General features: G+C 36.8%; 1 protein-coding gene across 12 annotated transcripts in view; it reads right to left on the reverse strand.

Moving 5' to 3' along the window:
* CCDC171 (coiled-coil domain containing 171) overlaps positions 1-14,095 on the reverse strand; it is a 509,668-nt gene that overhangs the window by 430,554 nt on the left and 65,019 nt on the right. For all 12 annotated transcript variants that reach the window (XM_072655937.1, XM_072655913.1, XM_072655979.1 and 9 more), the window contains one exon: positions 3,846-3,992. In XM_072655937.1, coding sequence (XP_072512038.1) covers positions 3,846-3,992 — 147 coding nt within the window. The remainder of the gene's footprint in view (positions 1-3,845; positions 3,993-14,095) is intronic.

Here is a 14,095-nt window from a genome sequence, read left to right on the forward strand (position 1 = left end):
GAGGACTGGATGCTTGGATAGGGCATACAGGTAGAGCAGTGGACAGAGTGCCAGCCTGAAGTCAGGAAAACTCATCTTCTAAGTTCAAATCTGACCTCAGACATTTACTAGCTGCATGACCATGAACAAAGCACTTAACCCTGTTTGCCACAGTTTCCTCATCTGTTTGAGCAGGAGAAGTAAACGGTAAACCACTCCAGTATCTTTGCCAAGAAAAACCCAAAAGAGCTCACAAAGAGTTGGACACAACTAACCATGGGAAGCTTGCATATCCCTGGCCTGTCTCTGAGATTTCTGAATAATACAACACTCCAAGAAAGCAACAACAAAACTAAATCAGACTTTCCTTCCAGAAGTGCCACAGAACCTCAACCTAACATCAAGTCCAAAGTCAGAAGTAGGCCAGAAAAATGAGTAAAAAAGCTCACCATCATAAAAGCTATTGTGATGGAAAAGAAGCTCAAAACACAAACCAAAGAGAATGACTCTGAAACATCTAAAAGCAAAGCCTCAGTGGGCACAAACTCAATGGAAATCCCTGGAAGAGATGAAGCAAAAGCTTTAGAAAAAAAAAAAAGACTTTTTTGGGTTTTTTTTTTTTTTATAAATGAGAACACAAGGGGAAAAAACGGAAAAGAACTGAGAGATATGCAAGAGAGAAATAGAAAGGAAGTTAGCAGCTTGGAAAGAGGTACACAACTTGCCAAAACCTAAAAACTGGACTGAACAAACAGAAGCCATTGTCTACATGAGACATAACATATCAAAACAAAGTAAAAAAATACAAAAACAGATATTTCATACCTTAAACAAATGATCCAGAAAAAAAAAGATCAAGAAGAAAAAAATTTAAGAATCACTGGACTATCAGAACACTATGCCTCCCAAAAAAGAGTCTAGACATCTTATTTCAAAAAATTTTTAAAGAAAACTGTCTAGATCTCTTAGAAACAGAGTGCTAAGGAGATATAGAAAAAATACACCAGTCATTTCCTGAATAAAACCTCAGAATGAAAAACTCTCAGCAACCACAGCTAAAATTTAGGGCTTCCAGGTTAAAGACAAACAAAACAAAATCCCCAAGCAGCCAGAAAAAAGGAACCCGAGAATCGAGGAGACACAGCCAGGATCACACATGATTTAGCAGCCACCAGGATAAGGCAGAGGAAAACTTGAAATACAATATTACAGAAAGCAAAGGGCACATGTAAACTTAACAGACAAGAAAACCTGAGTATAATAATGTTGTCAGATAAAAAACTGACCTTTAAAGAAATAGGGTTTCCAAATATTCCTGATGACAAGTGGCACTAAAACATGACATTCAAATACAGAAGAGAAATATTAAAAGGTAAAAGGAATGAAGAAGGATGAGGACTAGAAGACAAAGTGTTTGCATTCATATATGGGAGATCATACACGTGTTCCATCTGAACCCTATATCATGAACATCAAGGATCATGGAGGAAGCCCAATTAGACAGGGCCTGTTAGTAGTTCTGTTACAGCTTGATGATCTTGGAAGAAGAATGGAAAGAAAGGGAAAAAAGAATACCCGGGAGAGCAGTAAGAAGCGGGGAAAGGCTAGAGAAATATGTCCCCCACAATCAGGATACGTAAGAAGACACCTGTACAAACGAAGAGGGATTAAGGGAGTAGCTGACACTTCAACCTCATGCTCTCTGAAGAACATACATATACACAGAGAGAGAACTGGGTACAGAAATACATTTCACTGAACAAGGAAATGTAAGGGTAAGTGAAGAAGGGAGGAGAAGGAATTAGTGGAGGAGAGAGTAAGGGAGGGTTTGGTCCGAAGCAAAAAAGAAAAAAAAAATCCTAAGGATATATCCAAAAAATATTTTTATAGCTCTTTGAGGTGACAAAGATCAAGAATCTGAGGGAATGTTCCCACATTGGGGAATGGATATACAAGCTATGGTATATAATAAATGTTATAGAGAGCTAGAGCTGTAGGAAATGATAAAAGAGATAGTTTCTGAGAAACTTGGGAAGACTTATATGAATTGATACAGAATGAACAGAATCAGGAGAACCATTTATACGATGACAACAGTAGGATAGAGGCAAACAACTGTAGAGCGTTAGGAATCCTTATCAGTGTGATCACTAATTATGATTCCAGAGAGCTCAATATTGCCCTGAAACTGCTAGGTTCTCTTCCCGCAAAAAAAAAAAAAGCTTATTTATTTTGTATATGCATTTATATGTATACTTATTGTATACGCACACGTTGTCTCTTGAGACACAACACACACTCTCTGAAGGCAGATACTGTTTCATTTTTGGTTTTGCATTCCCAGTGTTGAATGCAACAACTGGCACAAATCAGGTACTTATATATGCTCAATAAATGCTTCATTTTCCCGTGTCTTTGACAGTTTGGGGGTATATGTCTAGTACTGGAGGTCATGGTGTGTCAAAAGATATGAACAATTTAGTCACTTTCACCAGTCACTCCAAATGTGTTCTGGAATGGCCAAAGAAATTCAAAGACCCACCAAGAATGTAGTATATTAATGTGCCTGTCTTCCCACAGTTAATCCACCTTTTTTCACTGCCATATCAGTGTTAACTTAAGTTGAGCTTGCAGCTCATTAATATTCATAATCTTTTTCAAGTAAACCTCTCTAGTTTGTATTGTATCTTGTATTGTATTTTATATCCATATTGTATTGTAAACATAATTTTTTATCCCAAATCTGAGAACATACATGCATCCTTATTAAATTTCATCTCCTTTGATTCAGGCTACAGTTCTAGCCCATCATGAGCTATTGAGGTACTAGTTCTGTCACTCAATATGTACAGTGACCCGTCTAGCTTTTACACATGAATGAGATAAGCACGACAATCATGTCTTTATCCAATTCACTGATAAAAATATTAAAAAGCACAGAGCCATGTGCTACATTACTATTTCATCTTTAAAATGGAACTATTTACCTTCAAACCTCACAATGACAGCATAAGAACAGATTTTAAAATAATCTTCCAGATGTAAAGTAAATCATTTTGCTTACCTAAGAGAATCAAATTTTTTTTAAAAAAATATAATCATGTAGGAGCCCTCATTTGTGTATTGTTTTAAGATTTACATATTATTATGCACATAACAACCCTGTAAATTTAGGCAGCAAAGTATCATTCATTACAAAGCCTAGTGGATAACATGGCAGGAGTTGGAGTCAGGGAGATCTGAGTTCAAATCCTACTTCAGGTTCTTATTGGGTGTGCCAGGGCAAGTTATTTAACCTTTCTCTACCTCAGTTTCCTCATCTGTAAAATGAGAATAATTAATACCACCTACCTCACAATGCTTCAAAGATATAAAATGCTTTATAAACCTTAAAATGTTATAAAAATGTTAGCTATCATTATTCTTATTTATCCCATTTTACACATGAGAAATGTGAGACCTGAACATATTAAATAACCTGACTAAGGTCACAAAGTAAGTATCAGAGCTGGGAAAGTAAATCCAGCTATCCCGACCCCAAATCCAAAAATCTCTCTGACCCTCCCAAGCTTTCTCACCAAATATCTGAAGTGAACGAGGTGTAAGACTGATGGACTAGCACGTAGAATGAAATCTACAATGTCTGAGGGTGAAATGTCCCCAGATTTGATAAGAATAAGTGTGTATATGAGTCAAAGTGTATATGCCATGTAATTAATAAATCAGAATACTATTTCCACTATCATTATTATCACTTGTTCCCCCTCATATCTCAAATTGCAAAATATATTACCATTGTTTATGAAAACAAATGACTGTTCCTGGGAAGAATAATATTTGAGTCCAAGATTATTATGACAGCTTACCTCATATTCTTTTCTAAGTAATTCCTCTCGAGAAGAACTTAATTCAAGTTCACTTGTTTGTCGCCGAAGAAGGCTAGAGCAATCAAGGTGTTCAGATTCTAGTTTTTCCATTTTCTTATGCATATTTTGTATAGCATTATCTTGCTCCTATAAACAACAGACCAATGTAATTAAATTTAAACAAAAAAGGGCATGGGATTTAATAAGTGAGCATATATTTGGAATAACAATACATAGCTAAGATGGTTCACATAGTCTCAAGGTAAGTTTCAATCTGTAAAGTGTCATCATTGTACATTAACTTTGAAAATGTGTTTAGGCATATGTATTATTAAGTCATGCTCATTAAATGGACCTTCATGGGCATTTCTATATTGCTTTAATTATACTACCCTGCACAATGTTTGTTTACCTCATTAATTTTTAAAAGTATTTAATAACAAAAATACATAAGGCTCTTTCACCTGCTAAAGATTGGTTCAGCTTGAATTCCTGGTGGTACCTGAGAGATTTGACTTTGAAATCATGGCATTTAAAGTATGCTTTTAGTTTTTAATGCAATTTTCATAGTTTATTTCCTCTGTAGTTCCAAAGTTTTCAGAAAACTAGTGTAGGACAGAAAAAGTTATTCAAGTAGGGTCTCCTTAATTCTTTCAACATTCACTTTTAGGCCATATCAGTTACCATCTAAACTTAAAAAGACTTCCTTTTTTCAAGGATCCATGATTTCAATGGCATAACTACTCTATTGACACCACCCTTCTGCAACTTAGTAGACAATTTTTTAAAATTGTAAACTTAACCATCAACAAATACAAACATTTAAAATATACAAAGGAGGCCAAGAAGGAGATTTTTTAAGAAATTTTTACACATATAATCTTTCATAATTTTGTGGCCAAAAAATAATCACCCTCTGGCAAACCTGGTGATAAAACTCCCCAATTTTGAATAAGCTGAACCTTCAACAACAAATGCATAGTCGGTCCCTGGACGTACACACAGAGTTTGTTGGTACATTTAAGAAACCAGGGTCACTTCCACGATACAATGAAGTACTAGACTAAGACTTTAAGGGAGTGAATGTGAAAGTAAGGTACATAAGAATTAATTATATGGTAAACTGAGGAAAAAGTCAAGCTCAAAATGATAAACTGATTTCAAGTATTAAATGCTCTATTTGGCTTTTAAATCCTTTACAACTTGGCCCTTCCTACCTTTTCAGTCTTCTTACACCTTCCTCCCTGCTAGGTATTCTACAGTTCTGAGACACTGCCCTTCTTGATGTTCTCACAATCTCCTTCAGGTTGTCTCTCATGCCTGGAATGATCTCTGTCCTCACCTCTACCCCCTGATTTCCCCCAGGAATCAATATAAATGTCAATGTTTGCAATAAGTCTTTCCCAATCTCCCTTAATACCAGCACCATCTCTCTGAGATCATCTCTCACTTCCAATGTATAGATTTTTTACTTACACAGTTCCCCAGAGCTTCGCACCGTACTTGGCACACAGTAAGAACTTTCAAAATACTTACTGATGAACTCAGCAATAATTAATCTGGTCTTATTGTGAAGTATGGCAGTCTTTCAACCCAATATTTTCCCCAACCACATATAAAATCATATGATTATACATGGAGGGATCAATGTTTTCATTTTACAGATGAGGAAACTAAGATATAAAGTGGTTAAATGTCTTGCCCAGAGTTACAGAGCTAGTAAGTGTCTGAGGGAGGATATACACCCAGGTTTTATTGTCGTCAAGTACAATGCCCTATCTACACCAACTTTCCTACTACTACAACCTTCTGCTACACCAACTTTCCTCCAAAACTTTCTTATTTTCATGCATTTACATAAACCCTAAGCACAGTGCCTGGCACACAATAAGCCCTTAATAAATGTTTACTGATTGATTGATCAACCCTAACATTCAAATATACATGCACATTTTTACTTTAAAAAGTCTTACTCCTGAATGCACATATATATACATGCTCACACATAAGCAACAGGAATAACATTCATAATTCCCAATCATTATTAAGTGTTCACAAGGTTTGTTATATAGGTGCATAGGTGAGTGTGCACACGTGTAGATTCTGTGCATACTAGAGAAGAAAGGGCAGTTTCTTTACAACAAGGCTCTTTGGGACAGGTATGGAAGGCACTAAGATGAACTACTGTCAGGGATGAAGATATGAGGTCCACTAAACAATTCCCCTAGCAGCCCTTTCCTATGGCATTGATTTTGGAGATGAATTTCTCCAGGAACTGACGGTGATGTTAATAAAAATAACGATAAAAATGTTAGATAATATTTTAATAGTTCTTCAATTTTCAAAGGACTTTAAAAACACTATCTCACTTCATCCTTAAAACCCTATGAGTTACTTTTTGTGGCGGCCAAGAACTGGAAATAGAGGGAATGCCCATCAACTGGGGAATGGCAGAGTAAGTTGTGGTATATAAATGTAATGGAATACTATTGTGCTATAAGAAATTAAGGACAGGCGGACTTCAGAAATACCTGGATAGACTTATATGAACTGATGCTGAGAGAAGTGAGCAGAACCAGGAGAACATACACAGTAACAGCCGCAGAATGCAAGGCCTGTTTTTGATAGACTTAGTCCTTCACAGCAATGCAAGGTCCTAAAACACTTCCAAAGGACTCATGAGGCAAAATGCCCTCCTCATCCAGAGAAAACTATAGAGTCAGAATGTAGAATGAAGCAGACGATTTTCTCTTTTGTTATACTTGGTTTTGATTAGTTTTACCCATTCGTTTTAATTCTTCTATGCAACATGACTAATGTGAAATGTGTTTAATAAGAATGTATGTGTAGAGCCCATATAAGACTGAATGCTGTGTTGGGGTGGGAAAGGGGAAGGAGGGGGAAAAAATTTAAAACTTATGGAAGTGATCATTGAAAACTAAAAACAAAAAAATAAATAAATTTGGAGGGAGAAAAAAACCATAAGAGCTAGTTAGTAAGGTGATGATTATCCACAATTTATAGGTGAAGGAACTGAGAGATTAAGTGACTTGTTCATGGTCACACAGCTAATACCAGGGCAAGTACTGACATCCAGCTATCCTGCCTCCAACTATACCACTATTTCTTGCACCTTGGAGATTGCAACCCAACTCACTCCTTTTTCAGATATCCAGGATGAAGAGACCAAAAGATCCACAAATGAGAAGAAACATGAGTTGCTGGAAGAAGAATGTACAAAATCTTCACTGGGTCCCTCTTGTCTACAGAATAATAAAACAAATTCCTCAGTCTATCTTTAAAGTCTAGCATTATCTGGCTCCCATCTACCTTTCCAGATTTGTTTCACAACATTCACTTCCATGCACTCTATGTTCCTGTCAAACTGACCTAGTAAGCATTCCTAATTGGACATTCCATCTCCTACTTCCATGCCTTTGAACAGATGGTGCCCCACACCTTCAATGCACTCTCTCCTCACCTCGATCTCTTATAATTCCAAGTTTCTTTCAAGGCTTCTCCTTCTTCTTCTAATCTCCCTAGTTGTTAAGTGTTCCATTCCACTTCAAATTATCTTATATTCATTTATCTTCAAATGTGTTATATTCTCCCAGTAGAAAAAAACTCTTTAAAGGTATTATTTGCTTTTGTGTTTTTATATTCAGTGTCCTACCTTTATCTGTTATATAAAGTAAAAACTTAATAAATATTTGGTTTTTAATTGAATTCACAACTTTTACCCACCTGGCCCTGGTATTCTCTGGGTTACCTCTGTCTCAGAGTAAGCCTATGATGGAATTCCAACTTCACAAACAAGTCTGAAGCTGGACAGGTCCAGAGAGGTATTCAATTCATCCCATATGTAGTAAAAAAAATTTTAATGAGTGAGTATTTCCAACACTGTCACTCACATGCTGTATCTTAGGTCCCCTTGTCCCAGGCATTTACTCTTTCCTTTAAGAAAATACAAGGAACTCCAAAATATGTCATTCAGATACGCTGAAGATAGAAATTAATGTCTCAATATAGGTAAACAATATATGAAAACCAAGATCACAAATGCAATCTCAATCTGAATGGTGAAGTACATAATGTTCAGAATTAGGAAGTTTTTCATCCTGCTTTTCTCTGCCCTGGTCAAATTACATCTGGATTACATTATTAAAGGTGGGGTACCACATTTTAGGAAGAAAACTGATAAGGTGAAGATTGCCCAATACAAGGCAATCAAAATAGTGAAAGGTCTTGAGACTGGTGAAAAACTGTGAGATCATGTCATATGAGGATTGGTTGAAGCAACTTGGGGTGTTTAGACTAGATGTTTGGACAAAGATAAGACTTAGAGGGAACAGGATAACTATCTTCAAATACCTGAAGGACTATTGTGCAGAAAAGATTAGATTTGTTTTGCTTGGTTATAGAGGGAAGGACTGATAGATTAAAGTGGCAAATTTAGACTTGATATGAGGAAAAACTAATAGTCAAAGCTATCCAAAGTTAGAAGAGGTTCCTGCTTGCCAGAGGTAGCAGGTTCTCGACCTCACTGGAGACTGAAAGACTGAATGAACACATGCTGAGTATTTTGAAAATTGGATTATCAATAATAAGTTGGCCTAGATAGCTTCTGAGGACCCTTCCAACACTGAGACTCTGTGATATACAAAGAAGTTAGGCATCAAATGGTAAGAAAACTCCCTGCTAACGGTCCAGACTCCAAGACAGAATTTTTTAAAGTCTGATCAACCACCTTCAGGGAGAGAGGTACCCAAAGCCCCTAATGTTCATCAAATGGTCATGGAAAGCTCTTAGTGCACTGTGCTCAGCACAGTGTGTCCTCACACCAGAGATACTAGATCTTCCCTGAACACCTCACACATTCCAAATTAACAGTCCTAATATAAAGACCAGGTTATCTCACTCTCCTTCTCAAAAATTATTAGTGGTTCCCTATTATTTACTCTGGGATAAAACACAAAATCCCAGAATTTTTGAGTTGGAAGGGACCTCAGGAATCATCTGCTTCAATCACAATTGAAAAAGGATCTACTCTATAACACGCTGAACTTGAAAGTAATAACATCTAGTCTTACCTTCAAGATCTTCAATGACAGAAAACCCATTACCTCCCAAGGCAGTGCACTTTGACTTTAAGAAAATGTTTCCTAACATCAAACCTATATTTGCTTCTTTGCAACTTCTATCAACTTCTCCTAATTCTACTTATTAAGTCAAGGTAAACATACTTAATCCATTATTTATACGACAGCCCTTGAAATACTTGTGCACAGCTATCATGTCTCCAGCTAAGTCTTCTACAGATTAAATATCCCAGTTTCTTCAACTAATTCTCATATAGTATTGACTTATTATCCTCATCATCCTGGATGGCATTAGCTTTCTGAATTGTCAAATTACATTCCTAAATTACATTGTACTAACAAAACATTAATACTGTATTTCACCACATAATCACCACAGATATTAAGCCAAATTTTTTTTTTTTTTGCAAAAAGTAGGATGCAACCATTTATGTGAAACTTCTTTTAAAAAACTGTACTGGTATTACTTAAAAATCATTTATTACTAAACAGTCTTGGGTGCAAGATTAGGATGGATGGAATACTCATGAATGTCCACTAAAATTGAATACTAACAATGTGCATGCCCTGAGCATTAGACTCGTGGCTCACAATGCAGGAGAGGTAAATGTACATCCATATGTCACTGGTGAATACATTGCTGCTCTGTTTACCTTCTAAGCCACAATGAACACATGAGACTATTATACAATTATACAACTTTTTGGAGTGAAAAAACAGGGTGTGATGAGTATGTGGTGAAATATAATATTCTCAGATTTGTTCTTAGATCAACTACCCAAACCTATCCCATTTTGGATTTGTGAAGTTGGTGGGTTTTTTTTAACTTTTCTTCTATCTATATTATGCTCATCCTACTAACATCTGGTCAATATTCTAGTGTGTAAAAATCCTTTGTGTATTTGATGTTAGCTATGCCCCCCCAAATGCACAGAACTGCCTAAGCTGGCATGCTGATTATTCTAAGCATTGAAATGAATACAGGTAATACAGTTAACAGCAGAAATAGCACTGGTCTGGGGATGAGAAGGTACTCAAGAGTTGAATTCAGCTGAATGGCACATTGTTCAAAACAGTAGGCATCCAAATATCACACTTCCAGAACAGTCACATCAACTCTCCTTTTGACTAGCCTTTCATGCATCACCTGTCACCTTCTTTCTAGGTTTCCAGATCCCCCAAGGGCCAAAATGCCAAAGTCTTGCCCAGGGTCATGCCTGAGGAACAACCATTTCAGGGACAGGAGCACACAACATTACTGCTTCCAGACGCCATATGGGACAAAGTAACGTGTCAGATAAATTAGTCTGTACTGAAGCCTGGAGGTTCAACTTTGATCCTCACTATTCACCTGCCTTCATCAGCAGATCCCATAGTTATCTGACTATTAATTGGTTATTTAATGATTATTTGGCCTAGTCTCTTTCCCCATTCCAATGATACTAAACCCCCGACTGTCAAAGATGAAACCCTCCATGCCAATTCGAGTTGTTCACAGACACATTCCCACGTATCTCATCCCTGCATCCCTAATGTCTTGCCCCAGATCTGCCTGGCCCTCCTTCTGTGCCCTCTGGAATGCCTCTCCCATGATTTAAAATTTCCTCTCATTTCATACAGCTTACTTTGTTGCTTTCACCTTTTGAAACTCACAGCAACCTGGCTCTCCTAAATGACAGTGTATCCCAGACCAATCCTTTCAGTACTGGGGACACTTTCAAACTTACCCCCCTCTAGAAGAGGGAACAAATAGAGGTCACCCAGAGAGATGGATCAGTGGAAACAGTGCCAGGTCTGGAGTCAGGAAGACTCATCTTCCTGAATTCAAATCCCTCCTTAGCTGCTTATTAGCTATGTGACCTGGGTAAATCACTTAACCTTGTTTGCCTCAGTTTCCTCATGTATAAAACGAGCTGGAGAAGGAAATGGCAAACCAATATCTCTGCCAAGAAAATCCCAAATGGAGTCACAAAGAGTCATCCATGGTTGAGACAATTGGACAACAACAACAGGATAATACATATTGGAGGATGGCAAAGCTCAAACCCAGGCCACCATGGTTCTATCCATTCAGCTTACTATCACTCTACTATTCTGTTTTACTAAACACTTATCACATCAATTTCCTCAAAATTAATGGTCTATCACTTCAAGTTTATTAATTTATTATGATGACATCTTTACAATGACTCAAATAGATTTCAATTAAGTTCTTCCAAGATGTAGATAAAATTCAAATCTACAAGTCCATAGATCTTGTTCCTGCATTTCTGTGAAGGCAAAATGCAGAACAATTTTGTCTAAAAGGAATAATAGACTTTCTTCAAGTATTAACGATTTAAGAAAATTACATTTACATATGCAATGTAGTTATGCCTTTATTATTTGGAGGAGCAGAAGACTAAGAAATAAAATGTCATTAAATGAACACAGGCAGGACTGTCTATGTGACCAGATTTTACAAATGGATGTTTGGTACCTTTCTGGTTTTTTCCCTCTTTAGTTCTTCCTTGTTTTTTATTTTATTTATACATATATGTATATGTGTGTGTATATATGTATGTATATACATGTATATACATACATATATCTCAAAGGACAGAAATGAACATAAAGCATTCATTTCACTATACATTTCACAAGATCACAGAATATTGAGCTTGAAGGGAATTTAGATATCATGATATCCAATCTACTTATTTTAAAGATGAAGGAAGAAACTCAGGCCCATGAGGGTTAGTTGCACAAGATCACAAAGATGATAATTCTAAAAGTCAGAAATTATGAAAGCATCAAACCTCCCTACCCAGGATCCACGTGTCATCTTTCTTTGGACCTCCTTCATGTTAACCAAAACTAATGCAGATTTACTCAAAATTTAATGGACTCCAGGGACTCTTCAGTAATGGGCTCTACATAGGGGCTTCTCTTACCATAGGCCACAGTGGCCCCAGACTTGACCCTTTCTTCCATCATTTAGCTGGGGCTTCTAGCAGTGAGCAAACCCATCTGGAGTTCCCCATCTGACATCATGGACTCTAGGGACATCCCAGGCTGGTACTTGATCTAGCATCTTTCTCCTGCCAATAGGCTTGAGTCAATGACACTGAGAGGACCCTGCCTAGTACTCCCTGTGGCTCCTTTTAGATTCCACTTTCCGCTCGGTCTGGCTTGCCTATTTCACAATCTCCATAGGATTCCAAAGGTCTTTTGTGGATCACTGAGCTATATGGAAGATTCCACAAATGATTCTTATTTTTATTTAGAATGGTGTATATGTAAAGCCTTTTCAGGCATTTGCAGAGGATTTGGGGTCCTCTAAGTCCTTGCATGCTGCCATCTTCTCATAATCCCCAATTTGCTTCTTGAATCACTATTTTTAAAGAATCTAAAACGAAAGAACCTAATTAACTTTTCTGAGGTTTCTCAATAGGTTAAAAATATCTGAAATGAATTTGGCAAGAGTAATAAAACATGATATTCAAACTTAATTTTTTGTATGTCATGGGGGACTAGTCAAAGATAGCTCAGTCCTTAGAGCACAGTCTCATACAGTCGGCCTAATCCCCAACTCTAGAGCACGCACAGGTATTTCTCTGCTTGGTTTTCAACCCAAATAACTAAGTAGATACTTGAGGAGAGCCTATTTGTATCAGGAAGCTGGTACAATGTGATGAAAAAAATGTCTCCTAATAGGCTGATGACTCAAAAAGTAGAGAGTTGAATTTATGCTTACATACAAAAAGAATCTGCCAGTCTTTCCCTTCCTGGATGAAAGTAAAGTAAGAACTGCCATGAGCTGCTAGGCAGTAAGGAGCAGTGAGCTGAATTCGTCCATCCAGCCTCCATGTATCCACAAGCAAGCAGCATCTCTACTGCTTTTGTGTTTGCTGTTCCCAGCTCTTGAGTGAATGAGCATCCAAAGACAGAACTTTACAGGTAAGAGGTCCTCCTGGCACAGTGTCAGCACACACTAGGGGCAGAAGCAAAGGCCATAGAGTGGGAGTGGCTAATGACAGAGTGAGCACCTGCAGAAGGATGTGAAAAGTATTATACCTAAAGATAGCAGCAATGTCAAGGAAAATGACCCTTGAAGAGAAAAGGATTGGCTATGGGTTGTAGGAAGGAATCAGCATTCAGGGCCTGACTGAAAACTACACCCAAAGGGAACTTCAGGAAGACTACACAAAGTAAAAAAGATCTTCCCAAGAAAGGAGTCAGGAGATATCACTGTCACACATGTTCTCTACATGAAACTTCACTACCATTATACTTTTCTTCAGAACCTACTCTTCCCAGGGACCCTATGGGTACAAAGAAAAAATGTACCTCCCTTTCAAGGGAAATTTTTTTAACAACCGTTCCTCATATACAGTCTTAGTCAATCCCTTTTCTAAAAGCTAATGGAGTTCATCTAACTGTTACAGATAATGTAGAGCATACTAGTGGCAGCACAGGAGGAAAAATTGTTTTTACATGCAAATGGGAAAAAAATACTATTTTTAAAAAGAATAATAACATGCTTCTCTATCAGACAGCTTTGTTTAAATTTTTTCTTCATAACAAGGCAGGTTCACTCTATAGGGTAGAAGAGAGAAATGACTGTGATATAAAGACAAATGGCATTAACAAAATGCATTATGATTTTTAATAAAAACTTTAAAAATTAATTTATTTCCTTCCAAATAAAATCAGATTGGTTTGATTTTTTCTATCAAAACAAAAATACAAAATTCTTGAAAAAAGGAATGGCAATACATTAAGAGCTTTATTTAGCACTCTATCTACTATCTAGGAAATTGAGAAGTGGTGAAGTTTTTTATTTTCATCACTAGATGGTAGTATTTCACTTAAAATGCTTAACAGAAATGCCTGTTTCTTAGAGAACAGGTGGTATTTTAAAAGGCATCAGAGGGAATCACAGCTGCTATATTTGTTGAGCAGCACAAATCTTTGCCCTGTCTCATACAAATTGTCTGATAGTTTATGACTGATTCATTCTATCTGCTAATATCAACATTATTCTTAAGAAATTCATATTTAACAGTGACACATGAAATGATCTATTCCCAGCAAGTATAAAAATGTAAGAATAGGAAGCAAAAGAACTGAAGTCTAAATCATTTACCATATTTATTATCTCTGGTCAAG

The sequence above is a fragment of the Notamacropus eugenii genome, chromosome 1 (genome assembly GCF_028372415.1).
Source record: "Notamacropus eugenii isolate mMacEug1 chromosome 1, mMacEug1.pri_v2, whole genome shotgun sequence".
NCBI lineage: Eukaryota > Metazoa > Chordata > Mammalia > Diprotodontia > Macropodidae > Notamacropus > Notamacropus eugenii.